The following is a 25,471-nucleotide window of genomic DNA, read 5'->3' as shown; positions in this document are numbered from 1 at the left end:
TGGAAAGAGGAGCGGAGGAATGTGCCACCATGCCACGAATGGTGCGGCACAAAACCACCTCCGTGTTGGTCTCACAGGACGGCTTTCAGATGGCTTTCAGACGGCTTTCGGTGGCTTTTCAGTCATGTGACTATGCGAGAAATTGTGAATTAGCTGGACATGCCAGAACATGTCCTGTGAGGCTTCATCACGGCGTTGCTTTGCGCCATGCGGCTCCGTCCCGATGCACGAATTCCTGTGGTTTTGTCCCACGCCATTCGCAGCACGGTGCAATCACACATGATTCAAATCCATATAGTTTATGAAAAAAATTAAAAGGTCCGTTACTTTTTGGACAGACCTCGTACCTTCTGGCAAATTGTTGCTGAGTGGAAAGGCAGTTGGTACAGATGACATTCCAGTGGAGGCATGGAAATGTCTCAGAGAGATGGCAGTGGAGTTTCTGACCAAATTTTTTTTATAAGATCTTGGAAAGGGAGAGGATGCCTGTGAAGGGGAGAAGAAGTGTGCTGGTTCCTATTTTCAAAAACAAAGGTGATGTGCAGAGCTGCAGTAAATGCAGAGGGATAAAGTTGATCAGCCACAGCATGAAGTTATGGGAAAGAGCAGTAGAAGCTAAGCTTAGAAAACAGGTGAAGATCTGTGAGCAGCAATATGGTTTCATGCCAAGAAAGAGCACTACAGATGCAATGTTTGCTCTGAGAATATTGATGGAGAAGTATAGAGAAGGCTAGAAGGAGTTACATTGTGTGTTTGTGGATTTAGAGCAAGCTTATGACAGGTGCCAAGAGAAGAGTTGTGGTGTTGTGTAGTGTAGTGTAGTGTAGAAGTAGGTGAGTGTAGTGCAGGACATGTGCAAAGATAGTGTAACAGCGATGAGATGTGCAGCAGGAATGACAGACTCATTCAAGGTGGTGGTAGGATTATGTCAAGGATCAGCTCCGAGTCTTTTCTTGTCACAGTGGTGATGGACAGGTTGACAGATGAGATCAGCCAGGAGTCTCCGTGGACTATGATGTTTGTAGATGACATTGTGATCTGTAGTGAGAGTAGAGAGCAGGTTGAGTCTAGCCTGGAGAGATGGAGATATGTTCTGGAGAGAAGGGGAATGAAAGTCAGTAGGAGCAAGACTGAGTACATGTTTGTGAATGAGAGGGAGCCTGGTGGAATATTGCAGTCACAAGAGTAGAAGTGGTGAAAGTAGATGAGTTCAAATACTTGGGGTCAACTATCCAAAGTAATACGGACCATAGTAGAGAGGTGAAGAAAAGAATGTAGGCAGGGTGAAGTGGGTGGAGAAAGGTGGCAGGAGTAATTTGTGATTGAAGAATATCAGCAAGATTGAAGGGGAAAGTTTACAAGACAGTAGTGAGACCAGCTATGTTGTATGGCTTAGATACGGTGCTAACAAAAGACAGGAGACAGAGCTGGTGGTGGTAGAGCTGAAGATGTTGCGATTTGCTTTAGGAGTGATGAGAATGGACAGGAGAAGAAGAAGAAAAAGGTTGAGATATTTCCTTTGTTCAGACCTTGTGCAGTTACCAGGATTTGATTAATGGTGATATCAATGTCCATTCTTTACTGTTTTTTTTTTCCTAATATCCCGAATTTCTCCAAAAATATTAGTCCTACAAACTTTCCATTTTTGCTGCGTTCATCCTTGTCCCAAAATACATAAACAGTTTCTCCATCATCGAACTTACACACATGCACACAGAGGCCACTTGGCTTTTAATATATGGACTAGCGCATTGCCCGTGGATATGCATTGGTTCTAGATTGGGTAGTGTTTATAACATAGTAGCTGACATTTTTCAAGTGTGGTAATAAATTCTGCAAAGTTTCTATTTTGACTTTTTATTGAAAATGCAAGGAATTAAAATGAGAATATTTTGTGAATAATTGTATTCATTGGTTTTTTATTAGTTATTTCATTATTATTTTTTTGTTATTTAGTTAGTTATTTAATTAGTCAAAAGCATTTCCTTTCAGACATTACGGGCATGAATGTCTTTCCATATATCTGAGCTGAGCTCTTACAGCCGGCTGTGCTGCAGGATGTAATTCATAAACAATGCAGGATTTCTCATTTTGGGGGAAAAAATGTTTTCGACAATTGTAGTGTATTGTCTGTATTCCAGCGTTTGGAAAGAGATGTCATTTTATTTAAAGTGGCAATTCGTTTTGTTATTAATTCTGACCGGACTCTGTCTTGGCAGAGACCCGCACAGTGTTTTGGAGCTGTGCAAACGGAACAGAGGACGATTCTCATTTCTTGACTGCCACAAGACAAGAGTCCCAGTTAGTGACTTTAATCCACACAAAGGTGACTCACGATTGATATATTTTAATGGCTTTGAGAGGGGTTAAGAAACGGACTTGTCACTTTTGAAGAGCAGTGAATCAAAGAACCAATGAGCCAGCGGATCGAAAGCACTGCTTCAATGTTTCATGCTTCAAAGTGGAGTCACGCTGCAGACGCAATTGATTACAGAGTCTCTGCAGGGTCTGTAATCAATGTAGAGAAATGAACATTTTCCCAACAAACGCCCTCAAAAACAACAGCCGCTCTGAAGGACAGATAAGGGAATCGTTAAGCAAAAAGGCTATTGATGTTGGTGGACTGAATCAATTCTTAACGATACCTGAAAAGGACCCATTCTTGATACACCACCCTAGACATCTGTGTTTGTTAATGTTCAGACCTTCAGAATTAGCGCATTACTTTAAAATTAAAAGATATGTGCAATATTTTTCACTTTGTAAAAATGACAGAGCTGACATTAATGTCGATAAACTGTCCATAATTAGTTTGGTTTATAAATCAAACCATAAGTCAAAACTGCTATGCTTTGGATGTCTTCTGCCACACATCTAGGCCACTGTATGTTGAATGTAAATAACTTTTTTGTAGCAGCCTGGCAGCCAGGCTCCTTCTGCTCGGGTGGGGTTTCAGCTCAGCTCCTCACAGTTACCTGACTTCTGCAAAACACATAACAGACAGGAACTAACGTATAATTTTAGGGTTTACAAATGTTTTTGACCATTCAGCCCACCACTCCTTATAGTCCACATGACATGGTGTCATTCAGTCTGCCGTGAACCGGACAGCTGGGCGCACAGAGCCAGAGATGGGGATTCGAGTCTGAGACTCGGACTCGAGTCGGACTTAAGTCGCACAAACAAAGACTTGCGACTTGACTTCAGACTCGCCCTCAATGACTTGAGACTTGACTTGGACTTGGGTGTTGTGACTCGTGAACAATATTAATTTCATGGAATTATTTATTTCATTCGTTTCAGATTTTCCAATGACTTGTCTAGTGTTATGGTAAATCGGAGGCTGATTGAACAGTTTCCCTCCCTTGATATTGCGCACTACGTAACGTCCTTGCAGCAACAAATTTTAAATCAACACAGACCATGGAGACGGCGGCAAGTTCATCGGGAGCACTTCGGTAAAGTTAGAAAGATATTCACAGATTCCAAGTTCACGGCTCAATAGATCTTAAGAGAAATGTTGTAGAAAGACAACCAACACTAGTTTCTAACCCCAGGAAGGTAGACAATGAGCTACAACCTTATTTTTATCCATATGAGCCGTCCTCTGAGCTGAAAAATATCACTGATCTGAAAGGGCAGGCGGCAGAGAAACGGAAGCTTAGGAACCGTCTACAAAGTGCAAACACAGAAAAAAAGACACCAGAAAATTATTGAATAAATCACTGTAATAAGGAGTGATATCACCAAATTCACTCCACACATCAGTGGGGTCCTGCTGATTATACTACAGAGCTCAGTTTGGGAATATGCCATTATGAAAAACTTTGCAGAATTTTTAATTTTTTTAATTTTTTGTGTAGTGACACAAAAGTCACTGCACACAACAGGGCTGTCCTGCTGATTATACTACAACACTCACTTTGGGAAAAAGTGATTTAAAAAAAAATTAGAGAATTTTTGATTGTTTATATTTTCAATAGCATCAAAGTCATAAGATGTGGTGTCACCAAATTTACTGCATACAACAGCCATGTCCTATAGATTATAATACAGCACTCAGTTTGGAAAAAGTCATTTTAAAAAAATTTGGAGAATTTTTTATTGTTTATATTTTCAATAGCATCAAAGTCATAAGGTGTCGTGACACAAAATTTACTGCACACAATAGGGCTGTCCTGCAGATTATACTACAACACTCACTTTGGGAAAAAGTCATTTTAAAAAATTTTGGAGAATTTTTTATTGTTTAAATTTTCAATAGCATCAAAATCATAAGATGTGGTGTCACCAAATTCACTGCATACAACAGCCATGTCCTGTAGATTATACTACAGGGCTCAGTTTGGAAAAAAAATTTTTAAAAATTTTGGAGAATTTTTTATTGTTTAAATTTTCAATAGCATCGAAGTCAATAGGTATAGTGACACAAAATTAACTGCAGACAATAGTGGTGTCCTGCTGATTATACAACAACAGTCACTTTGGGAAAAAAAAGGCATTTTAAATATAATTGGGGGGATTATTCATTTTTTAAATTTTCAATAGTATCAAAGTCATAAGGTGTAGTGACACAAAATGTCCTGTAGATTATAGTACAGGGCTCACTTTGGAAAAAAGTAATTTTAAAAAAATTTGAAGAATTTTTTATTGTTTATATTTTCAATAGCATCAAAGTCATAAGGTGTAGTGACACAAAATTTACTGCACACAATGATTGCAGTAAATTTTCTCCAAAATTAAAAAATTCTCCAAAATTTTTTAAAATTACTTTTTTCCAAACTGAGCCCTGTAGTATATTCAACATGACATGGCTGTTGTGTGCAGTGAATTTGGTGACACCACATCTTGTGACTTTGATGCTATTGAAATATAAACAATCAAAAATTCTCCAATTTTTTTCTTAAATTACTCTTTTCCAAACTGAGTGAGGTAGTATAGTCTACAGGACATGACTGTTGTGTGCAGTGAATTTGGTGTCATTACACCTTATGACTTTGAGGGTATTGAAAATTTAACAATCAAAAATTCTCCAAAAATTTTGAAATGACTTTTTCCCAAAGTGAGTGCTGTAGTATAAGCTACAGGACACGGCTGTTGTGTGCAGTGAATTTTGTGTCACTACACCTTATCACTTTGATGCTATTGAAAATATAAACAATGAAAAATTCTCCAATTTTTTTTTAAATAACTTTTTCCAAAAGTGAGTGCCGTGAGTGTCGTAGTATAATCAGCAGGACACCACTGTTGTCTGCAGTACGTTTTGTGTCACTACACCTTGTGACATTGATGCTATTGAAAATTTAAACAATGAAAAATTCTCCAATTTTTTAATGACTTTTTTCCAAAGCGAGTTCTGTAGTATAATCAACATGACACTGCTGTTGTGTGCAATGAATTTGTTGACACCACATCTTGTGACTTTGATGCTATTGAAAATTTAAACAATAAAAAATTCTCCAAAATTTTTTAAAATTACTTTTTTCCAAACTGAGTGCTGTAGTATAATCTACAGGACACGGCTATTGTGTGCATTGAATCGGTTGACACCACATCTTGTGACTTTGATGCTATTGAAAATTTAAAAAATAAAAAATTCTGCAAAGTTTTCATAATGGCATTTCCCAAACTGAGCTCTGTAGCAGGACCCCACTGATGTGTGGAGTGAATTTGGTGATATCACTCCTTATTACAGTGATTTATTCAATAATTTTCTGGTGTCTTTTTTTCTGTGTTTGCACTTTGTAGACGGTCCCTAAGCTTCCATTTCTCTGCCGCCTGCCCTTTCAGATCAGTGATATTTTTTCAGCTCAGAGGACGGCTCATATGGATAAAAATAAGGTTGTAGCTCATTGTCTACCTTCCTGAGGTTAGAAACTAGTGGTGTTTGTCTTTCTACAATGTTTCTCTTAAGATCTATTAAGCTATGAATTTCGAATCTGTGAATATCTTTCTAACTTTACCGAAGTATCGGGAGCTGTGCCATTTGTAATTGCATTTGGTTTCAAATCTTTTACACAGACAGCGAAAAACCGAACGGCAATTTGCAAAGTGTGTGGAGTAAAGATACATGATGCTGGCTCGACGACGTCAAACTTCATCGGGCACCTGAAAACGCACAAAGATAGGTCAGTCACTTGGCGAGGGGAAAGGGAAGCTTAGCGCTTAGTCAGATAACGTTACAGCTAGCTAAACTAATCAAACATATTTTGTAGGCTTAGGCTACATACAGATTACAGTTTTATTGTTCCCCACCCGACGTTACCATTACATTTTATAACATCTCACTAAGTTCCAGCATAGGCTCCCAGCTGCAGCTCGTATCCTAATTTGTGCATAATCACTGTTTTAGAATAGGCTACTGTTATGAAAGCGCACCTGGTAAAACTGTTCAGTTGTCCAAGTGTTTATTCAGAAAAAATATTTAAACGGAATGTCATCATCTATCACAACAGTAAGCCTCCACTGCAGTATTAGGCTAATGTTAATATTGCTCTAATTTTACTGCAGTAAACATCATATTTTGGACAGTGACAACCCAAATGTATGTAAAATAGAGGAAAATACAGGAAAAACGCAGTATTATCTAAAATTATTGCTGTAATACAGTTAATATAAAATTGCAGCAGGGTTTTAGTGGTAAATGTATTTCCACATACAGTAGCCTATAGTATTTTGTCTATATGACAAGATTAGCTTTGTCATCCATATTGTATAGTAAGTAAGTAAGTAAATTAATTGACATGTTCATGTAATTTTATTTACAGGTTTGCAGAATTCAGCAAAGCATGAGAGGTGTGCAAGTGTACCACCAGGGTCATCCTAGACAGAGGATCATCACTGAATCTGTAGTCAATGACCTTGTCATTGGATGCAATTTGCCCCTGTCTTTGATTGAGCACCCCAACTTCAGGAAATTTTTGTCAGTGATAGAGGAGAGATATAATCCAGTAAGTCGACGCACGATTGTAAGAAGGCTGAGTGATCTAGCATCAGAGAAACAGGCCTTTATCAAATTAAAACTAGAAAAGACAGGCACTGTGTCTGTGACTGTGGACAGTTGGACAGACAGGACAATGCGTGGCTTTTTAGGGGTAACAGCCCACTTCATGGAGTTAGACAGAAGTAGCCCAAGACTCCAGACAGTTCTTTTAAGTTGTGAAAGATTCACAGGGTCACACACTGGTCAGAGAATTAGTGATGCATTTGAAGAAGTTTGTGACAAATATCACATAAAGCACAAAATAGATCACATTATCTGTGATAATGCTTCAAACATGAAGAAAGCATTCACCATTTGTTTTCCATCTGCTACAAGTAGTGCAGATGATGATGAAGGCCTGGAAAACAGTGATCTCTGGGAGGACCTAAGTGAGGAGCACCAAGATGATTTGGAAACTATCCAGAGCAGTTGCCGTCAACAATGACTGCAGTGCTTTGCTCATTCACTGCAGCTTGTGGTGCGAGATGGACTGAAAGAGACGAAAGTCCTGAACAGTGCCATGGGAAAGGTGACCAAATTCTGCAGTTTACTACATACTACTTGTGGGCTAAAAGAAGCATTTGAGACAGAGTATGGAGCCAACCGTAGCATTCCCTCAGCTGTATAAACTCGATGGAACAGTACCCTCCTCCTTGTGGAGGCAGTCACTGACTTGGACCTCCAAAGTCTAAATGCACTCCTTGAAGCCCAAGGTCAAAACTTGTGCCTATCAGCCAGAGAATGGGCTCAACTAAAAGAACTTGTTGATGTTTTGGCCCCATTTCAGCAAGCCACAGACCTTACCCAAGGAGAAAAAGTGGTTACCATTAGTGCAGCACTACCTTGTGTACTCTCGTTGAATAGTCACCTCATCAGGATGCTGACTTTGACGCGTCACCTGGGGGGATTAGTGAAAGCTCTACAGAAGTCCCTCCAGATCCGGTTTGAGGGGATGTTTGTGAATGTCAGCATGCATGACTCCAATGACCTGGCTGTGGATCTGCCATTTGGAGATACTGTTTACATGATGTCTGCATTGCTAGACCCATCGTTCTGCTTCTTTTGGCTGGGGCAAGATGTCCAAGGGCCAGACGAAGTTAAGAGAACATCACATTATAGAACACAATACAAAACAATAAGATACATTTGTTTATTAAATTTACCCTCAACACTGTGTATATTATTGTTGTTATTTTATGACTAAGTGTGGATTTATTGATTTTTTTTTTTTAAGATCATGTCTTGGCTGAGGCATGCAAAGTCACTGTTCCAGACAGTAGCAGTAGTGGTGATGATGACCAAGAGCCATCACCACCCGAGAAAATTCCACGTCTCTTCTCTGGACACAAAAAAGCAAGAGAAGTATTGACCATGGCTTATCTGTGAAGGCAGAGCTGATCCGTTATATTCAGTGTTCAGCTACTGAAGAGGATGAAGGATGTCTGGAAGGCTTTCCCAAGGCTTTATCTGGTGGCTATGAGGGTCCTGGCTGTTCCTGCCACCAGTGCACCAGTAGAGAGGGTGTTCAGCCAGGGTGGGATCATCATGCGCCCTCACAGAGCCAGACTTACTGCAAAGACACTGTCAGAATTAGTTTTTGAAATGCAACTATTCTGTTGTCTAAAACCTTTCTCTCCAGGATATAGGCCTAGATCATGTTCAAAGCTTTGTGTGTGTGTGTGTGTGTGTGTGTGTGTGTGTGTGTGTGTGTGTGTGTGTGTGTGTGTGTGTGTGTGTGTGTGTGTGTGTGTGTGTGTGTGTGTGTGTGTGTGTGTGTGTGTGTCTACTGTACGTGTGCAAAAAGCTAGGATTGTTAAAAGTTAGTCTAAGATTCACCTGGCATCATCAGAACAATTATGGGCCTTGCAATTCCCACTGCAACGTTCTTTAAATGAAATGTTCAGTCAGAGTATGTGCTTGACTGTATGTACAGTGTGTGTGTGTGTGTGTGTGTGTGTGTGTGTGTGTGTGTGTGTGTGTGTGTGTGTGTGTGTGTGTGTGTGTGTGTGTGTGAGAAAAAGGAAGAGATTTTGGAAACAGACAGACAGACATAGAGAGGGAGAGAGTAGATGTGGTGGTCACCTATAGGCAGACTTTCATGTTGTAATTGTTATACATTTTCCTCTTGTTATTTGCAGTTGTTAAATGACAATTTTCAGTTTGGTGGCTTTTGCAACATGCCTGGGGGTAGAAACATGTTAGGTTACACAGCATACTGTTTTTTAATGTATCCTGTAATGTATCCAGTGTAATGTATCCAAAACATACAGCAGTGCAGTATTATTTCAGATAACATCTGATGAAAGAACGTTCATTCTTGTAATCTGAGACTTGAGACTTGACTTGGACTTGAGCATAAAGACTTGAGACTTGACTTGGACTTGAGCATAAAGACTTGAGACTTGACTTGGACTTGCAAAGAAGGACTTGTGAACATCTCTGCGCAGAGCTGGCTGACATTTTCATGATATGAGCACATGAATTCATTCATGTCAGTTCATTAATTCCTTGTTTACATCGATGCCCATGGTTCATGAACATGAAGGAACAGAAGGACAGTAATTCTTGTATTATCTGCTCTTTATAACAGGAATTAAATATTATCACAGACAAACAAAATCATTTGTTTCATCATTTCCAACACAGACCGTCAAGTCATCAGGCATCAATTACACATCATTACCAGTAACATGATTGTCTTACATTTAAACAGTATAATCATTGTTCTTATCATCTTCCGTACCCTCTCATTATTTGGTCCTTAGACATTTTTGTTGATATATGTACATTTGTCCAACATAATTGCTGCTGCTGTTGTGTGAGTGCGATGTGGTATCACACCTCTCACATGATCGCACTGTGTTTGTATGCATGCACACGGGTGTGCAGAAAAGAGTTGCTGCAGGATTTAAGTGTTATATTAAAACTGCTTATGTCTAAAGTCTATGGAAAAATGACTACATTCAGCACAAACTTTGATTTTTTTTTTTTATGTTCTAGAAAGTTCGAAAAGTTTCTTGAAATTTCTAGATAATTCTGGAAACTTCTAGAAAATTCTGGACAGTTCTAGCAGTTAAAGCATATTCTAGAAGACTACTCAGTAGTAGTGAAGGCGAATCGAGAATATTCTTGAAAACAGACAAATTTCAAAATATCATTGTCCTGATCACAGAAGCAAAGTATCTGTGGAATAACAGCTATTTTCTATTTATTTAAGGCATAACAGGTTAGGAAAACATACTGTGTACCCAGGAACAAAACAAAAATAAAAATTTGTTACATAGTGTAATTTTTTTTCAAGTTTTTCCCTCTCCAATCAACGTTTTAATCAAACTACTCTGTTCTTCTGAACAATGTCTTGAACGTCCCATTTTCCTCAGGCTTTCAAAGAGAAAAGCATGTTCAAAAGGTGCTGGCTTCATCCTTAAATAGGGGACACCTGATTCACACCTGTTTGTTCCATAAAATTGACGAACTCACTGACTGAATGCCACAGTGCTATTATTGTGAACACCCCCTTTTCTACTTTTTTTTACTAATAGCCCAATTTCATAGCCTTAAGAGTGTGCATATCATGAATGCTTGGTCTTGTTGGATTTGTGAGAATCTACTGAATCTACTGGTACCTTGTTTCCCATGTAACAATAAGAAATATACGCAAAACCTGGATTAATCTTTTTAGTCACATAGCACTATTATTATTCTGAACACTACTGTACCTTTCATCTTCCTCCTTTGCCACCACATGTGTCTGCCCCCTCTCTTTTAGCAAACAGTTAAATAGTTGCTCTCAGTATCCTGCTGGAAAACCATGCAGGTGGTGATCCAGCCCTCCACTGATCCAGTATGAAATCTGTTTGTGATCTGCATACAGTATTTGATGTGGTACAATTTATACTGATGTGTATCCTGAAACAACCCTACTCTTTTATTCAGGCTTGGAGCAAGCATTCAGTACATGCTGATGTGTGTGCACCCCCCAGTAACTGCACCATTAATCAAATATTGTTAAATGGCCATGTGAGGACACAATCCAACCACGAGGAGCAGTGGGCAGCTGCTGTCGGGCCCCCAAGGACCAACTCCAGAGGGGTATTCCAGCAAACACAATTAAGCCAAATCCCTGCTTATTTTGACAAGTCGCAACTTTCTAAGCGTGGGTTCCATTCCAGCAATCTCACTGATGTCAAGTTTCACTGAGTTACCGTAGTAACTTATACTTCTGAACTAGTCTGGTCGCTACCAGGCTAATTGTCAGGCTTAGCCTGAGTTGCCACTTAACCATACATGTCAACTCTGGGAACTATCAGAGAGGGAGATATTTTTTGCTATAAACTTTATCATGAATGTGCAACCCACCCTTGAGTCCTGTTCAGTGCTGTGCATTTTTTTTCTTTCTTATAATTTAGTTAATTAATCCTAATTAATTAATTTCACAGTATGTAAAATAGTAAAAAGTCCAGTAGAGCTAAGTGCCACTCTTTGCAGCTTTGAGTTCATCTTTTATAGGTTTGAAGTCACTGGCCTTGTAATCTGAGTTGAGTCTGAATCAAAATCAGAATTTAATTTTTTGCCAAGTAAGTTTGAACATGCAAGGAATTTGATCTGGGGTTACTGGAGCAATAAGACAAGAAAAGAAAAACAATTCTATAAGTAAAAGAGTCAAATAGACAAATCCATATTCACTGTTAAATAAATAAAATGGAATGAAATGGAATACCAATGGACACGCTGAAACGTGAACAATTACTGGCACCCACTTCAAGTTGGACCAGTGCAATGCATTCTGAGTAAAATGTACTGATAAATTAATGTGTACTTATTCTGCAGATTGCAGTGCTTTTAACTACTGCTGTAGTGAACATGTTGAAGTTGAAGTTTCTTTGAGCTTGTTAAAATTGTGTCCGTGGGTGTTTTTGATGTCTAAATTATGAAATAACATGACACCATAAGTGAGTGGTTGGGTTGTATTATGGGCTCCAACATGCTGAGCTTCGTGCTGTTGGAGTGTAGCGATGTTGGAACAATCCTAGAAATTTCTCCTGCTTGTCGCATCGCTGCTCACTGCTTACATTTTGCCATTGTGAATTTGCTTGATCTGTGTTCGATCTCATGGACTGCCTGTGAATGACCTGCACACGCAATTAGTCTGACTAGCTGAACTTGTGTTGACTTAGTTTGATTGTGTGAACTTGGCTCGGCATTTATGGAACCGCTTTAGCTTCATCTCATTTATTAAGCTTATTCAAGTCAGGTGTTTCACATTAAGCGCCGCTTTTCTCAGCTTGCTTCATGGAACAGGCCCTAGTTGTAGAGATGCTGCCTTGGTCAGCGGCAGAGAAAGGAGCAGATCCTAAATAAACATGTTCTGATGGGAGCAAACCGGAGTGGCTGGAGAAAACATACCAGAAACAGGGAGAACATGCAAATTCCACACAGAAAGGGCAGGAAGCGATCCCATGACCTTCTTGCTGTGAGGCACCAGTGCTAACCACTAATCCATCATGCTGCCAAATTGCTGAAAGGATAGAATTATAAAGAAAGGTGGAGTCCCAGACACCACCCCGATTTTAAGAAAGTTTCATCATTTTAACAAAGATGGCTTCATTGAAACCTCTGTCAAACCAATATGAGTGTTATCGTCAAAGGAATGTTCTTTGTCCTTTAGATGCAGGTAGGCTCCTGAGTCCTGACCAGAGGAATTGGCCCTGCCATGTTGAGTCATTCATTTGTTTTGTGGGTATTTGGTTTTTCAGATGTAGGGTTCTTTGCACTCCTCGCCGCACTGAACCACATACACCAGATTGCTTTTGTGGGCATGTGGTGTGCGGTCTTTGGGATAAACCAGTTTCTGTCTGATCGTGTTATGCTTGTTGAAAATCCTTCAGAGTTTCTCAAATTCTAGCCACATATTGAATGACAATGGTATTCCTGTTCTTTATTCAGTTTCATGGTGTATTTTTAAAGGCCCTTTCACAGTTTGTATGAATTTGGTCGAATTGTGCATGAAGTAGAGATCGCCTCCTAAAAAAAAATTTAACAAATGACAACAAACTGCTAACTTTTAGTATTGACTTGGCACACTATCAGTGACTTTAAGCACCACAGAGCCTTCTGAGTAAGTTCAATACAGTAATTTCTTAGGTGTTGCAAAGACACCTCACTTATCTTTCACAGTGGCAATGTATACTCAACAAAAATATAAACGCAACACTTTTGGTTTTGCTCCCATTTTGTATGAGATGAACTCAAAGATCTAAAACTTTTTCCACATACACAATATCACCATTTCCCTCAAATATTGTTCACAAACCAGTTGAAATCTGTGATAGTGAGCACTTCTCCTTTGCTGAGATAATCCATCCCACCTCACAGGTGTGCCATACCAAGATGCTGATTAGACACCATGATTAGTGCACAGGTGTGCCTTAGACTTCCCACAATAAAAGGCCACTCTGAAAGGTGCAGTTTTGTTTTATTGGGGGGGGGATACCAGTCAGTATCTGGTGTGACCACCATTTGCCTCATGTAGTGCAACACATCTTCCTCTGCATCATCCGTGAAGAGAACACCTCTCCAACGTGCCAAACGCCAGCGAATGTGAGCATTTGCCCACTCAAGTCGCTTATGACGACGAACTGGAGTCAGGTCGAGACACCAATGAGGACGACGAGCATGCAGGTGAGCTTCCCTGAGACGGTTTCTGACAGTTTGTGCAGAAATTCTTTGGTTATGCAAACTGATTGTTCCAGCAGCTGTCCGAGTGGCTGGTCTCAGACAATCTTGGAGGTGAACATGCTGGATGTGGAGGTCCTGGGCTGGTGTGGTTACACGTGGTCTGCGGTTGTGAGGCTGGTTGGATGTACTGCCAAATTCTCTGAAACGCCTTTGGAGACGGCTTATGGTAGAGACATGAACATTCAATACACGAGCAACAGCTCTGGTTGACATTCCTGCTGTCAGCATGCCAATTGCACGCTCCCTCAAATCTTGCGACATCTGTGGCATTGTGCTGTGTGATAAAACTGCACCTTTCAGAGTGGCCTTTTATTGTGGGCAGTCTAAGGCACACCTGTGCACTAATCATGGTGTCTAATCAGCATCTTGGTATGGCACACCTGTGAGGTGGGATGGATTATCTCAGCAAAGGAGAAGTGCTCACTATCACAGATTTCAACTGGTTTGTGAACAATATTTGAGGGAAATGGTGATATTGTGTATGTGGAAAAAGTTTTAGGTCTTTGAGTTCATCTCATACAAAATGGGAGCAAAACCAAAAGTGTTGCGTTTATATTTTTGTTGAGTGTAGATCAAACACAAGTCACTTTCACTTATGGTTTCACTTTTAAACAGACTGATTCCAGACAATTTATCAACACATTAACAGCAACTCTGTCAATTTTACAAAGTGAAACGATTGCACTTTTAAAGTCATGAAGAAGAAAGAATAAAGAAGGTTTGAGCATTAAACCGACACAAGCGCCAAACGGCATTATGGGAAATCAAGAAATCAGACTCTTCTTGTCACTCCCCACCCTCCCCCCATCAAAATGCATAGAACACTGCCATCTACTGGATGGGAGTGTGAAAAGTGGAAACATGCTGAGTCACACTTCACAAACAGAATTTTCAGTTTTGCAGATGTTTTTTGTTTGTTTGTTTGTTTTTTACAAATACAAAAAAATGATGTATTTATGAAATACACATCTATTTGTAAAAACCAGCACAAGAAATTTGTTTGTGGATCACAAAACACGTCTACAAATCAAGGACTATTTGTAGGTCACCTTCTGTGCATTTGCAGGTATTAATGAGACAATTGTAACTGCATAAATAAGTGTCTTTCACTTAAGAAAGTAAAGGTTTGCATGTACATGCTGTCTTTTAAAGCAGACACACTGTCTATCATAATGCATTGTGGCAATGCATTGTGAGAGTTCAGGGTTTGCTTGTTTTATTATTGTTATTCTTGTAGTATATGTTAGTTTAAGAGTGTTGTAAGTATTATAGATTTGTTGCGTTTTTATAGTTCAAGGAATGTAGCTAGTTTGGTAGTTATGTTGTGGCCATGAGTGAAAACAATGTTGTGATATACCCTCTTCTGCCACTATCTATGTTGCCACATGTTGAAAGTAAAGGATGTTTTTTTTTTTTTTTTTATATCCAGCTACACTTGCAGGCAGTCTGCCTCCTTTTGCTGGGAAAGGGCAGAGTTCCTTATGGCAACCTGGCTGTTGCAAAACATTTTACAGACATCAATTAATGTTTGGTTTTAGGGTTTACAAACATTTTTGACCATTCGGTCTTGCTCACTATGCCAGCAAAGCAATGTTAGTGGACTGAAAGTTAGCGGAACTAAATTTAGTGGAAGCTAATTAATCCGCTGATGGTTTTCAAAATTATCTGAAAAGATAATCCGCGAATGAAAAAGTTAGTTTCACTAATTAGCGGTTAGTGGCTTAGCAGAACTGTCCCCACCACTGGATGTAATACTCCTGTGTGATACATTGGAAAATAGGGTACTTCTATTTCCCAGCATTAACACAATATGCATATTTGTTTAAGGACGAGTACGTTAACAGCACTGATGTTTGTCACAGGTTTATTTTTTTTAAAGTCATCACTTTTTCCTGTGTCTTGCATTGTGCAGAAAGACTTTTGTTTCATGTGATTTTTCATGTTTTGTGTTTTTATGTAAGCAAATTCAATTCAAACCCTCAATACAATAAAAATAAAAAAAGGACAGCACATAGACTCCTATTTTTAGAACACAGTTTTAATCCTCTTCTATCTTGTGTATTCTTCCTATCTCTTGCTGTCTGTCCTCTCAGGAAGATGTAGCCATGCAGAGCTGTATTTACTCCTGCTCTCCCCTCAACGTGGTGGACCTCATCGTGGATATCATGTTCATTATTGACATTCTCATCAACTTCAGGTCTGACCTAGAAATGGTCCATTAGAGCATATTTCTCCCAGGCATATACCTAGCCTGCTTCTTTTTCTCTTTTTTTCATTGCCTCCAGCCTTTTGTGACTTTTAATGGTTTCTATTCCAGGGCTTGTCCTGTATAACAAATCTTTTTTTTTTTTTAAGTTTTTCATTTTTAGGTCTTGTGTAAGTTGTTCCACAAACAAGCAGGTGTAACTGTGGCCAGCAGGAGGTGCTGTACAGTGAAGTAAACCACACTACACAATGCCAAAAGATGTTCCAGAAACATAGACTAGAGTACTTGTGCTAATACCCCCGTCACACATAGCCAGAATCACGCAGAATGATGTCAGAATGATGAATTGACGCACATCAGAAAAAGTGTCGGGTTTCAGTTCCAAAACATTCTGACAGCCATCTGCAAGAGTCCACACAGTTGGTCAAAATTGGCAGGCGGCCCCGAGTATGATGCACATGTTCAAAACTCTCCGGGCGCCATCAAGATGAGACACCTATCCGACGGCAGTCCATGTGCAATCTGAGGACCATCTGACCGCAATTTACATATTCTGATGGTGGAAAAACAGGATCCGAAATAATTTGAGCGCATACGAGGGAGCCTCAAGATGGATCTGGCATGGCAAAGCCTGACACTATGACCTGCACGTGCCACGTATAATAATGCTGAAAACCAAAAGCTCCATGCACTACTGTGTGCATACCACTGCAAATTTGAACAGGCTGTTATATCCACAATAGACCTTACAGTACAGGTATTTGTCCATTCCTTCCCATGGGCAACATAAATAATGTTCTCAGTTTGCTGGAAAGGCTGCTTTTGACACATGGTGGGACTGCTTGGCCCACTACCAGCAAACTTTCAGCAAAGCTATCCAGTGGCACACCTGTGCACATGCACCCCAACTCCCTCCCAACTCTGGTCCCGTGTTTGCCATCCATACGTTTGGACATCGGGCAGTCTTCAGCGCCTTTTATGGCCGTCTGACGGCAGTCTGTGTCATCTACCTGTTGTCTACATGTGCTTTGGATGCCATTGTGCAGGTGTGGATGAGGTAATCTGGATACTTTCTGACACTTCTGACCACACCTCTTTTCCTCCTGACTCTGTCATATTATGGTAATATTTGCTGTGTCGGGCATGGTTCCTGCACATTCTTGCTATGTGTGACGGGGGCTTAAGAGTGCCTGCCTCCCATGCCGGGGACTGTGAGTTTTGAGCCCAGTGCAGGACGACCCTACGGAAGTGTATTGCATTCACTGGATAAAAAAAAAAAAAAAAAAAACTTACACATCTGATCTTGTAATTACAAAATCAGGTGTCTATAATATATATACGTATATAACTCATAATCGAAAATCGGTTCATTTGTAACCACTGGCAGTGCACTGTGATCACACACAAGTGTGAATTTTCCCCTAAGGTGTTCCCGGATGAATGAAACTCCTCCAGGGAGGTGGGGCATGGGGCACCAAGAATGTCATGTGCTCGACTAGAAGTGAGCCCCTCTTTGTCCCTCAGTGGTTGATGGGGCTGTGTGAGTGAAAACTGGAAGTCTAGAAGGGGACGAGACATGTCTCATTTTGGTGAGACGCCTCATACGTCTCCCTGGACATTCATCCAGGAGCACCTTCGGGGAAAATCCACACTTTGTGTCTGATCACAGTGTGCTATCATCAGCTAACCTTATCCCACTTCTTTACTGAGGGATTGGAAGTACGGATGCTATATATAAAAAAACAAAAAACAAATTAGACGCCTGAGATCTTTTCTCGTCATTACGAGATCAGGCACACACCTGATCAGGTCAATTTTTTTTTATCCAGTAAATGCAATACGCTTCCGCATGACGGTTAGGATCGGGGGTAGGAGTAGGGTTAGGAATAGTGAGTTAAAAAAAAATCACGAAAATTTGACTCATTTCGGCACGGGAGCACGAAAAAAATGTGAGACTGGGCTGTCATAACACATATACACATGGGCTATATTTCCACTATCATCATTTCTCATGTATTTTTCTGAATAGTCCATTAACCACTGTTATATTAATGGAAAGCAACTATTTTTTTTCTTTATCAGTGACAGTTACATTTATTTCAATTATCTCTTTCAGATTAATTTAATTAAAGAAAATTTCTGTAGCTTCCATTGAATTTGCCCTATTAATTCTAATTATTACAATACCCTTGTCATGAATCTGCTGTCATTAGCTACTCCAAAGCATAAACCAAAGCTGCCATAATCTCATTTTCTTTTAATTAGTAAATGCAAATGAAAACCAATAGTCCATTTCAGTCTGTTAAGCAGTTCAACGACTGTGACACATTACAAAATTCTCCCATAAATTGATGACTCTTTATTTGCTCATCAGTTAAACTGCCATTTTCTACTGCCCACCCTGTTATAGACCACAGGATTCTGAAATGTCTACTCAGCAAAGTGGTTTTCTGTAGAGTTACTATTGTTTGGCATCTTGCATACACAGTGATTTGTGTGTGGTCACATATGTCTCTTTATAAATGTAGGAAGTGGTATTGGTTTCACAAGGAAGGACTCATATGCACTGAACATGCACGTGCCCAGTTCTACACTGAAAACAGTGAACAGAAAAACTCAGATTGCAACATACACCAAGGGAGTGTTGCTTCCGCAGGACATCATTGTGCCACTACATTTTTACATAGAAAAAAGAAATTGGCTGCTATATTACTGTGTAACCACTGACAGGACCTTGAACAATATTTGAATGGAGCCATATGGACTCAATGCAGTGTTAATATAACATTACGAAATGAACTGTGTAGTCACACATTTGCAGTGCATCCAGAAAGTATTCACAGTGACTTTTTCTGCATTTTGTTATGTTACAGCCTTATTCCAAAATTGAGGAAATTAATTTTTTCCCTCAAAATTCCACTCGCAACACCCTGGAATGATAAAGTAAAAAGCAGCTTTTTTAAAATTTTTTGGCAATTTATTTAAAAAAAAAAGTAGAAGAAGAAATCACATGTAAATAAGTACATACAATTTTCTCAATACTTTGTTGATGCACCTTTGGCAACAATTACAGCCTCAAGTCTTCTTGAATGATGCCACAAGCTTGCTGCACCTATTTTGGGCAGTTTTGCCCATTCCTTTTTGCAGCACCTCTCAAGCTTCATCAGTTTGGATGGGGAATGCCATTTTCAGATCCAGATTCAGGTCTGGGCTCTGGCTGGGCCACTCAAGGGACATTCACAGAGTTGTCCTGAAGCCACTCCTTTGATGTCTTGGCTGTGTGCTTAGGGTCATGGTCCTGCTGAAAGATGAACTGCCGCCAATGTCTGAGGTCAAGATTGCTCTGGAGCAGGTTTTCATCCAGGATGTCTCTCACATTGCTGCATTCATCTTTTTCTCAATCCTGACTAGTCTCCCAGTTCTTGCCGCTGAAAAACATCCCTACAGCATGACGCTGCCACCACCATGCTTCACTGTAGGGATGGTGCCTGGTTTCATCCAAACATGATGCCTGGCATTCACACCAAAGAGTTCAATCTTTGTCTCATCAGACAGTAGAATTTAGTTTTTCATGCTCTGTGAGTCCTTCAGGTGCCTTTTGACAAACTCCAGGCAGGCTGTCATGTACCTTTTACTAAGGAGTGGCTTCCATCTGGCCACTCTACCATACAAGCCTGATTGGTGGATTGCTGCAGAGATCGTTTTCCTTCTAGAACAGTGATTCTCAACCGGGGTGCCGCGGCACCCTAGGGTGCCGTGATCGATCGTCAGGGGTGCCGTGGGTATTTTTCATATTCGCGATTATTTTTCATATTTGCGATTATCGTGAATTATTTATTTTATCCACAAAGCATAAAACGACTCAGAATCTGACGTCATTGTGCTGCAGCCTCGCTCTCGTCTTAAGGCGGGACAATAACAAGGAGACTGATGGTCGATTAAAACAGTACGGTCTTCTTCAAAAGCCGTCTAAAATGCGGAGCTGTCGGTGTGTGTGTCTGTGCCTGTGTGCGCGGAGTTAACAGACTGCAGACTGTGAGGGAGGGGGTGAGTGAGGGAGGGGAGGGGGTGGGTCAGGGAGGGGCTGGGTGAGGGAGGGGAGGGGGTGGGTCAGGGAGGGGAGGGGGTGGGTCAGGGAGGGGAGGGGGTGGGTGAGGGAGATTCCTGAATGCAGGCGCGACACGTTCAGTGCGCAGCGAGCGCGGAGCAGAGGATTTTAAATGGAGTGAACATGTTAACAAAACGGAAACATGAAGCTGCCTTTACTTCTCTCTGAACTTTCTCTAAAGGTGTGATTCTGCCGTTACCGTCCTGTTCACACCATGTGCGCGTCGTATGCTGAATTTATGAGATCATGAGATGAAATAAACGGTCAAATATATTTAAAAACATATTTAAAAAAATGAGAATATATGAATGAACTGAGAGCCACAAAAAAAAAAAAAATGTTCAGACGCACAGATCACAAAAAACAGGTGAGAACTCTGAACTTTAACAGCTGTTATTTTCCAAAGGTATTTATTTGTTCAGTCTTGAGCTTAATGTAGTGTTTAAGCACAAAACGTGACTGATGAGGAGAAACAATTTCAGAAATGCAACAGAAACAACCACAAATCAGAAGAAGTTGGGACTGTATGTAAAATGAAGATAAAAATAAAAATGTTGCACCATTCCCAGTTTCACTCACAGAAGCCAAACGTTCTTCCAGAGTTGTGTAATTATACTACAATAGTAGAATATAAAGAAGGGGAAAAAAAGAAAAGAAAATAGACAATATATTCATCAATCGCAATTATTTGTCTGACAATTAATCGTCTCCAGAAATGCCTAATCGTGACAGCCCTACTTGAGATCAGAGCGCAAAATGCTTGAGGATTTTCGAAATGCGATGTTTTATGTATCGATTTTCTATTGCGATAATTGGGTTTTGCGCAAAACCACAGGTAATAGCATTATAATATTATTTTAGTTGGTGGTGTGCCGCAGGATTTTGTAAATATAAAAAGGGTGCCGCGGCTCAAAAAAGGTTGAAAAACACTGATCTAGAAGGTTCTCCTCTCTCCACAGAGGAATGCTGGAGCTCTGACTGAGTGACCATCGGGTTCTTGGTCACCTCCCTAAGGCTCTTCTCCCCAATTGCTCAGTTTAGACGGGCGGCCAGCTCTACACTCTAAAAAATGAACCACTCTCTCAATGAGAAAATGGATGATGGAGGCCACTGTGCTCACTGGTACCTTCAAAGCAGCAGAAATGTTTCTATACCCTTCTCCAGATTTGTCCCTTGAGACAATCCTATCTCTGAGGTCTACAGACCATTCCTTTGACTTCATGTTTTATTTGTGCTCTGACATGCACTGTCAACTGTAGGACCTTATATGCAGACAGGTGTGTGCCTTTCCAAATCATGTCCAATCAACTGAATTTATTCCAGGTGGACTCCAATTAAGCTGTTGAAGCATCTCAAGGATGATCAGTGGAAAGAGGTTGCACTGGAGCTCAATTTTGAGCTTCATGGCAAAGACTGTGAATACTTATGTACATGTGATTTCTTTGTTTGTTTGTTTTGTAAGAATTTTGCAAAAGTCTCAAAAAAAAAGATTTGTCACATTGTTATTAAGGGGTAACGTTTGTAGAATTTTGAGGGGAAAAAAATTAATTTCATCCATTTTGGAATAAGGCTGTAACATACGTAATAGTGAAGCATTGTGAATACTTTCTGGATGCACTGTAAGAGTGTAATTCATTGAAATATTGTATATTTGGGCCACAAATTGCCTGGTCCTCATCATTCTGGTTATGTACACTGAGAGAGAGAAGAAGAAATAAAAAGAGTTTGTGATGCTTTTAGTTGATTTTCCAAAGTCTGGTGAAGTTCATGTGAATGGCACATTTTAGACATATAAATATAAAAAATATTGAGAAAATCGTTGTTAAATGAAAGTCCATATCCTGGACCCTGTTAGTCAAAGTGGTGGTTGGCCTCTTGTACCCAGCTACTCTACCTGTAGTGTCAACAGTTCCACAATCAAACATGTTTATGTCAACACCTGTGGATAACATAACCACTCTGTCTGTCAGGACGACATATGTGAATTCTAATGACGAGGTGGTGAGTCATCCTGTGCGCATTGCTGTCCACTACTTCAAGGGCTGGTTCCTCATCGACATGGTGGCTGCTATTCCCTTTGACCTGCTCATCTACCGCAATGGAGAAGAGGTAGGTCAAAATAGTTGGTGGAGAAAAAGACATAAAAGATGGGCAAAGATGCAGGCACAGCACGGGTCAAACATCCTTTGGATAGTCCAGAGAAGCTCTGAGAGACTGAGATATGCTAGAAAACACAAACAAACTGCGGTATCATATAATTAAAAAGGAGAAGTTAAAAATACAATCTCATGTCTTTAGTTGGTAAAGGACTCTGCAATTAATAATAAACTATTAAGCTCAACTTGCTGATATTTGAATTGAAAGGGGCATTCTATCATGTGAACAATGTGACCATTTAGGGTACACAGTAAATTTGGCAGAGTAAAATATACTCTGCCGGGATAACATTTGGTCCCAGTCCAAATAGAATTAAATATACTCTATCACAGTGCAAAATCAGCTCTATCACAGTTGTTGTCAATGACTCTTTTTGGAGTTGAAAAATTGGATTTGACAAGACGGTAGAGCTGATTTCACTCTATAATAAAGTGTATTTAACTCTATTTGGACTGGGACCAAATGTTATCCTGACAGAGTATATTTTGCTCTACAGAATTTACTGTGTATTTTTCCATGCACATGCATGGTAGTGCAAAGTGCACTGTTCACTGCAGATAACAGCTCATATATGCATCTTAATTAATACAAACCTGATGAGTCACATTGTTCACGATGATTATTTATTTTAATGTCATTTCCAAGTATCAGCAAGTTTGTTTTAATTATAAAATTTCCTTTGAGATCCTTTGCATATTCATTACCCATACAGAACATGCTAAAGGATTAAAGAATGATGAAAAGAAGTTATTTGTCAGTCCATATGGGAGTGAAAGAAAGGGAGGTGCAGGCATGATGGAGTTGTAGTTCGATCTCGAAGGATATCTTTAACTTAAAGAAGATGACCTACTGAGGACTAAAGACTGCATGACCCTTGGAATTAAGTTCTCAACTTAGATTTTAGAATGTATATAAATATAAATGTATCTATGATGTAAATTAACACACCCACCAATCAAAATACGATTACTATGGAAATTCCCCAAAATTTAAATATTATCAAAGTACTTAATTTATAAAAACGTGTGGAATACATGCTAAAAGTTTACAAATCAGGGCCCATATCCACGAAGCAGCCTAAGGCCAAAAATACCTCCTAGTGACGTCATTCTAAAGCCCCCGTCAGACATAGCAAGAATGTGCCGGAAGCATGCCCGATATGGCAAAAATTGCCATAATCCGATGCAGTTGGGAGGAAAAGAGGCGCGGTCTGCAGTGCCGGAGCACAACCAGACTGCCTTGTCCACACCTGTCAGATTGCATCCATTGCATATGTAGATGACATAGACCACTTCAGATCGTCATAAAAGGCACTGCAGTCTGCCTGATCTCCAAATGTCTGGATGGCAGACCGGAGAGCTGTATTCCTCATGTGCACACGCCTGGCACTGGACAACCTCGCTCGGTTTGCTGGCATTGGGCCATGCAGTCCCTCAGATGGAGCACCTTTCCAGGGAACTTTCTTATTTCTTGTTTGCCCAATTCAGGAGCACAATACAACTCTGGACACCACGATGGTTGGATTATCACATGGAATTCATTTTTTTTCTTTTGGGCTGCTGTCCCAGCTTCATGTCCACGTGCACGCTGTGAAACATTCCTGGAACGCTGTTGGAAGTAAGATGCATGTTTATTAATGGTGTAATGGCCTAGCACAAGTTCCATGTTATATCTCTTCCAGAGTTAGAAGGTGACATTTATTACAGCGCGAGATCCATTCAGCTCTGAGCCTGACATGTGCAATGACGGGTTACTGCACACCACAGAGAGGCACAGCTGCCTCCATAATGATGGAGACAATAGCTCACATTATTTACATTACCCATGGGAAGGAATGGACAAATATCTGTTTTGTAAGATCTATTGTGGATATAACATCCTGTTCAGATTTGCGGCAGTGTGCACACAGTAGTGCACAGAGCTTTCCGTTTGATAACTGCTGTTTGCATTCACTGTACGTGATAATAATTCATAATTATTATTGTGATGAAGCATGCCACATACAGTTCCTTTGCGCTCCGGGGTGGACATTATTATACGTGGCATGTGCAGGTTATACTGGCAGGCATACCATGCCAGATCTATCTCGAGGTTCCCTCGTATGCGCTCAGATCGTTTCGTATCCCGTTTTTCCGCCATCGGAATATGTAAATTGCGGTCACATGGTCCTCAGATAACGCATGGACCACCGTCGGATAGATGTCCCATGTCGACCACACCGAAGAGTTTTGTACATGTGCATCACACTCAGGGCCACTGGCCAATTTTGACCAACTGTGTCGACTTCCGCAGATGGCTGTCAGAATTTTTTGGAACTGAAATTCAACACCTTTTGGATGTGCGCCAGTTCATAAGTCCAATGCCACTCTGCATCATTCCGGCTATGTGTGACGGGGGTGTAAGAAAAATCTTAGAATTCCTTGAATTCTTAGACATTTATTAGAATTTTCCCTTGGTAATATCAAAGTTGTCTGCAAAGCACCTAAGGCCTTAAGAGAGCTCCTAAGGTGCCAAACTCGTAAGAGTAGGGAGGAGGACTTTTAAGAAGCCTAAGAGTGTCTTAAACAGAGAAGACAGCAAAAAAGACAGAGGAAGGAGAGACATTCTCCATATGTAGGATGACAGCGAGTCAGCTTGATCTACATAATTATTTTATGTTAATTTACTGTCTTAATGTATTATTGTTTAGGTTTTTGTTATCATATACACACAGTTAATATTATCATTATCTTTATTATCATCATCAGAATTATTAATTTTCTTTTATAAGTACTTCTGTTTTGTCATTTGATTCTTAAGTGGACCACAATGGAAATATTTTTTTTTTACTTTCTTGTGTCATGCATGTATTTTTAACATATTTATAATTATATTATGTACTTAAAGTTAATTTCTAAATAAACTCATGCATGCACGCACAAATGCACACTTGTAACATGTTGATATTCGGCATGTGAATTATGTTTGTTCAAACATTTCCAAGCTGTGTAGCAGTTCATTTAATTTTGCTGAGTTTATTATTATCATATTATCATCATAACATAATTAAGTTATCCTCACGATTACACGTCTTAATGCAGTTCAGGCTATATGATTGGTTAATTTTACTGTCCATTCATGCTATGAGGGCGGAGCACATTTGTTTTTTGTTTTGTTTTCTTTTGTTTTTTGTCCTCCCCTTTCCGTGACAACCTATCACAGCTCTTAGAGGACAACGGGGTCAACCCTGCCTCTTCACAAAGATAGGAGTTTCTGTCCCCTTCTTGCTCAGACTTGCTCT

The 25,471-nt window shown here is 40.0% G+C and overlaps 1 protein-coding gene across 1 annotated transcript in view; it reads left to right on the top strand.

The window, feature by feature from the left end:
* The window catches only part of kcnh2b (potassium voltage-gated channel, subfamily H (eag-related), member 2b), a 1,340,040-nt gene that overhangs the window by 1,191,241 nt on the left and 123,328 nt on the right, over nt 1-25,471 (top strand). Inside the window, exons 8-9 of the mRNA XM_034172191.1 lie at nt 15,814-15,917; nt 22,005-22,143. Coding sequence (XP_034028082.1) covers nt 15,814-15,917; nt 22,005-22,143 — 243 coding nt within the window. The remainder of the gene's footprint in view (nt 1-15,813; nt 15,918-22,004; nt 22,144-25,471) is intronic.

Source organism: Thalassophryne amazonica, chromosome 1, assembly GCF_902500255.1.
Source record: "Thalassophryne amazonica chromosome 1, fThaAma1.1, whole genome shotgun sequence".
Classification (NCBI taxonomy): domain Eukaryota; kingdom Metazoa; phylum Chordata; class Actinopteri; order Batrachoidiformes; family Batrachoididae; genus Thalassophryne; species Thalassophryne amazonica.
The sequence above is the reverse complement of the archived record's forward strand: the minus strand, read 5'-3'. Positions and strand labels throughout refer to the sequence as shown.